Source organism: Sorghum bicolor, chromosome 10 (assembly GCF_000003195.3).
Source record: "Sorghum bicolor cultivar BTx623 chromosome 10, Sorghum_bicolor_NCBIv3, whole genome shotgun sequence".
In the NCBI taxonomy this organism is placed as follows: Eukaryota; Viridiplantae; Streptophyta; class Magnoliopsida; order Poales; family Poaceae; genus Sorghum; species Sorghum bicolor.
Window position 1 is genome coordinate 44,090,359 of NC_012879.2, and position 6,000 is coordinate 44,096,358.

Below are 6,000 nucleotides of genomic sequence, written 5' to 3' on the forward strand. Positions count from 1 at the left end.
CAACCATATATAGTTAGTCCACAATAAAAATTTTACCATAATTGGATCATAGAAATTGTTGTTTGGAATTAATTACAAAAAAGTGTAGATCTAAAGCTCCAACAAAAACTTTGTACTAAATCACACTACTATATATTCAATATATAGATCTACTCATGTGAAGTCCAATAAAATTAGATTTTTTATTTTATGATTTACTATTATTTTTAAAAAAACTAGCTAAAATAAATAAAAAAAAGACAAAACCACCTTTGAAAATCACCGTTTCAGGAGGTAAAATGAACAGTTTAAAAATTAAGGAAAGTGATTTACCTGGCCCTTGTTTAGTTCCCAAAAAATTTTGCAAAATTTTTCAGATTCCCCGTCACATCGAATCTTTAGACATATGCATGAAGTATTAAATATAGATAAAAATAAAAACTAATTACACAGTTTAGTCAGAATTGACGAGACGAATCTTTTGAACCTAGTTAGTCTATGATTGAACAATATTTGTCAAATACAAACGAAATTGCTACAGTGCTCATTTTGCCAAAAAATTTGAAACTAAACAAGGCCCTGGTTCTAGAGTTCAGAGAGAAAAAATAGACTTCGAAAATAGCTTAGGGAGTTAAATTGGACTTTTTTCCTTTGTATAATTGATGTACATCTTTTAATTCGAAAGTAAGTTCTTGAACTTTCTCAACATTTGAAATCATCTAATTTACCTCTCTAAACAATTTGGGAACTTCTCTTTCTAAAAGTTGCGCATATCTCAAAGTAGCTTATTAAATGAATTAATGTTATTGTTATTTTGCACTTGGGTTCTGCATGGGGCTGGCCTGACATCCATGGTCCGCCCGTGCCCTGATCAGAGCAAGTCACGTGCATGTGTTGCTAGTCTGAGGTCCTGAGCCCCTTGTTTCGTGGTTGACCGTCTGTTCGCTTGGCTCCATATCTAAATACTGTTTGTTAATTTATTGTGAGAGAAAAACACTGTTGAATAGCCGATAGATTCAACAGATAAGCTCAAACGAACAATCGTTTTTCCTCGTGGACGAGCACTAGCTAGAAGATGGCAGACCTTGTGAAGAGTAGCACCTCCATCTCCCTCCTCCTATTCCGTGTGGAGGCCTAGGGTGGTGGATTTGGATTCCTGGAGAACATTGAGGTGCACGCTGCCGCAAGCCACCACAGTCGCTGCCTAGCGGTCCGCCGCGCTTCAGCCCTCCAAACCAGGGACCACTATTTTCACCTTTTTTCCAAACACATGCGGCTCTCACTAGTCCAATTAATTCAACCGTCTGCATGCAACTTTTTTTGCTGGCCGAATTAATTTATCCTTGCCACACCCTAAAATAAATCTGATAAATGGATGAAGGGAGTATATCTTTATTTAGGATTTTCCGTGCATGCCTCAATGGTTATGCAAGATATTACTGTTAAGAAAACGTGTTTGCAGTTTATATGGAGGATAGTGTGGTGATTCATGCTATGGTCTCCAAGGATTGGTCTTGGTTTGCATCCTCCATTTCAATTTTTGGCCTAATTTCAAAATTTAGGAGACCATATAAGATTCAAATAATTCTAAGAAAGAAACAAAAACATTGATCATTATTTTAGAAAAAAATATAATTAGTTTCATATTTTTTGAGTTAAATCAAAATTTCTATCAAAATTTAAGGTTAAGTCACATTCTAGTATTTTTGAAACATATTTATTTCTTAAAAATATTTGGATAACTTTTTGAAAACACAACTCTTTATTTTCTATAGTCTTATTCTCCTCCCTAAAAGTCTAATGGCATCATGTCAGTGTAAATTGCTTTCGACACTGCTTATAGAGGTAATTTAGATGATTTCAAAAGTTAAGGGAGCCTAAAATCCTAATTTTTCTATTGAAGGAGGTAAATCAAATGGTTTCGAAAGTTAGAGGAGTCTTAAAATCTAGTTTTCCAATTAAGGCCTTGTTTGGATGTAGTCGTATTCACATCAATCCACATGTGTTGAGGTGGATTGGAGTAGAACTTGAACTAAATTCCACTCCAATCCACACCAACACACATGGATTGAAGTAAATACAACAACATCCAAACAAGGCCTAAAGGGGGGGGGGGGTAAATCTGGTCAGATGAACCTTTTTTATACATAGAATCAATCCAAAATATAAATATTAAAGAGTAAAGTCTACTATCGGTCCCTAAACTTGTATTGTCGTGTCATCCTGGCCCTTAAACTCGTAAATCGACCATTTAGGCCTCAAACTTGTTCCTCTATGTCATCCCGATCCCTAAACTTGTTCAACTATGTCATCTCGGTCCCTAACTTAGAAATCACCTGTTTACGTCCTCAAACATGTTTGGATGTATCCATATTATTCTGTCTACCCTCACGAGCTGCAACCATGATCTCCACCTATTCAGGATACATCCAAACATGATCAATCTAAAAAAAGGTTTTAAATATCCAGCTATATATAGCTGATATTATAGCAAGCTACTTATATTTGTATCTAATTATTTACAGCTAAAATCCACTAAATACCTATTTAATTCTGCTGCTAACTAGTGTAGTGGAAACTTCAAACTAATAATCTCGCTGACCTAGGGACAAAAGGATCTCCTTACGTGATCCCCTCCTTTGCACTAATACCACCATGCACATCAGTTCCTACTATCACCTGTCAACATTCAGCCTTGAACAAGTCCTTTTAAGAGCACCACTAGTGTGATAAAATAAAAAACAAAGCTTAAGCAACATACTCCCTTCGTCGCAAAAAGAGCGTCGTTTTAGTTTTTCGTACTACAACTTTGAGTCGATTTATAAAAAATATGTGTAATATTTGTATCTTTAAATAAATTTGTTAAAAAACTAGATTTAAAGATCTTTCCAATGATACTAATTATGTACTATAAATATTAATATTTTTTACTATATATTTAGTTAAAGTTATTGTCGGGAAATGCAAACGACAGTTATTTTGGAACGGGGAGAGTAGATCGAACCAAGAACACTGCAAGGCGCAAACCATTAGTTTGTTAGATCCTAAATCTGTGCCTGCAGATGTGTCGAACCGAAAGAATGAAATAAGACAGGAGCTGCTTGCATGCAAGTACCGTCCAATGAAACAATGACACAGAGAGGCGAGAACATAGGTGATTTTTGTTATTTATTCAGATCGACATAGGTCCCACTCATCAATTTACCACTGGAGGTTCGAATGAATCGAACTTTGTCAGTTCGGTTCAATCTTTATATATGCTGGAGCTACACCTTGCTGTGGATTCAGTGCATAGTTGTGTAATCTAAGTTTGATAGAATTGCCGACTAAAAGGGCTAAGATGACAGTGGCCGTGCAGTAGAACTTCAACAAGCACAACAACGAATGAAGTTCTAAGTGGATCACGGTTCAGTTCCTCGTGTGACTTTTTGGTTCATGGGAGGGTCCAATGCCGAATTAATCTTCACCGCAAAGCGATTGTCAGTAATCCAGTCTGTGAAATCTGCAACCAGGCTGAAGAATCGTTGAAATCATATATAGTCCTTGACAGTGCATTTGCAGAGGTCTTCTACATGAAGCTAGGTTTCTTAACTGCGCCCTTGTCTTCTGATGGGCGCATAACAAATTTTCAATGCCCAGACAACTTCCCAAGACAAATTTCCAGCACCTTCATCACCCTCTGTTACTTGAATCTTTGGAAACGACGGAACAATGTCATGTTCAGAGATGAAACGATCACACACCGACATGTTTTCTTGCTCATCCACGCTGAAGCACAGTTCTGGAAGATGAGGTTGCCCAAAATGAACAAGGCAATAGCAGATGGTGTCTATTATTCTTACTACCCCTATGTAACTAGAATTCCAAACTTCGATGATATAAAAGAGTTTGACTCCGATGGGTTTCGGACCTAGATCAATGAAATAAAAACCACGGGAACCTATCCCCTGTTGACATTAAAAAAAAAGTTCTAAGCAGATACATAACGATACGAGACCATCGTCAATCTCGTCTCGAGTATTTGGTGGTCTAGTCTTAAAAGATGCTCATCCTACATCAATTAAAAGATGCTCATAAGAATAAGATTTACATGCATATGTTTACACAGATGAGATGCGTGCTTTGTGAACATTCATGTTGTGTACTATGTACTATACATCTAGTATTTCTTGTTTCTCAGCTCAAGCCTGCCGGCAACATTGGCACCTTGTCAGGTTAGTGCTAGCATTTCTGATCTTGACAATCTTTTGCATGTGCCTATTATTGCTTTGGTTGACCAGCATATTTGGCAACAAGCTGGAAAACTAATTCCACTACTTCTGTGATTTGATTTGATTTGGCCATCATCCATGGCTATGGGAGTATGAATCAACCATGCGGTTTCTGTCGGCTCCAGCTTGGAGTCAACCTGGATCTCAAAGTGGAGACCGTTAGTATCTAGGCGGACAAGGAGGCACAAGGTGCACCAGACAAGACGAGGGGAGGAGTTGAAAGTGCCTGTGCTTAACAAATAATTAACAACACGAAAACTTGTAGAGGTGGCTTGTTGGCCCCTTTGTTGTTGGTGGCGCTGTCCGGTTGCCGGTGACGACAACTGTATAGTCAATTAGTCATACCCAAATTATGTAGCATATCTTGAGTAGAAGTTCCTCACATGAACCTATCTTAATTTGTTGTCAACTTATAGACTATACGGTATGCTCGCTAGTACTAAGACTGAATAGTGAATACAAATAATAAGCGCTTCCAAGCAACTAGGGAATTGTGTTGCAGCTACAAGACGACATCGAATTGCACCATGGACGACGCCGTCTTGCTGCCGATGAAGCGCTCCGATTGCGTCTTCCGCAGCTTGCTCTGGGCGCGCTCATCAACCCGCGGGGAGTCCGCCATCTCAGGGCTGCTGGAGCTCTGCTCCTCCGGGATGGACGTGAGGGCGCCGGACCACGGCGACCCCGTTCCGTCGTCCCCCGTCCGGTAGCGCGCGCCCCGTGCCCCGGTGGCTGGGAACAGCCGCAGCCGGAGCATCACCTTGGAGAAGAGCCTCCGGAGCAGCGCGGGCAGGCGCCTCCTCCTCCTGCGTCGCCTTGCCTGCTGATGGTGCTGCTGTACGTCGGCGGCGGCGGCGGTCGGCGGTACTGGCGACGTTGTGGCGACGCTGGCGGTGAGGTGCGGCATGGAGAGCGAGCGGCTGCTGGCGAGCACAGCGGCGTCGAGCTGGCGCTTGAAGGCGGTGAGCTCGTACGAGTCGTAGAGCACGCTGCCGCAGTCCCACATGAGGAGCGGGCCGCGGCTACTGTCGTCCGCCGTCGCCTCGTGATCGGCCGTCGCCATCTTTATAGCTTTCCCTAGCTATATAGCTAACTTTTTGCCTCGATCCAAGGAGCAAGAAAAATATGATGAGAGGAGACAGAGGGGAAGGGGATAGGAACGAAGACGGAGCTAGGCGCAGTGACAGGGCTAGCGAAAGACCAAAAGTGGAAGAGCTTTTACAGGTGGGTGCAGGTGACAAACATCGGGAGGCTGGTGGAGCTTGTGATCGACGGGGATGGGGATATATGCAGGATCAAAAGCCAGCGTAGGTCACGGCTCACACGCCTTCCATTCCGATTTGATTATTGTGAGCAAAGCTGCAAAAGGTAAGGGTGGTAGGTTCATCCTAAGTTGCACCGATACCGGATACCAATACGGCGATACGGATATGGCAATACGTTGATACGACATTTTCAGAAAACAAGAATAAGTATATAAATATACCAAAAAATCAGAATACTCCTATATTAAGAGTAATTTTCACTATAGTAGAACAATCAACAAATTGAGATGATAAAATATAGACATGGCTAGTACCATGAAACATTTAAGATACTTGGTTCCACACTAGCAGAAAACTAAATATTGTTTTTAATATCCTTACAGCAGAATAATAAATATTAGGATACTATAAGTTTTAAGCTAAGTCTGCTACTACATCTATTGTGTACGTGTGGTGGCTAGTAGGATTTTAATGCTCTGCAAATG

General features: G+C 40.8%; 1 protein-coding gene across 1 annotated transcript; it reads right to left on the reverse strand.

Moving 5' to 3' along the window:
* Window positions 4,565–5,495, reverse strand: LOC8058846. The gene has a single exon (XM_002438436.2). The coding sequence runs from the start codon at window positions 5,311–5,313 to the stop codon at window positions 4,753–4,755; it is 561 nt and encodes a 186-aa protein (XP_002438481.1). The 5' UTR covers window positions 5,314–5,495; the 3' UTR covers window positions 4,565–4,752.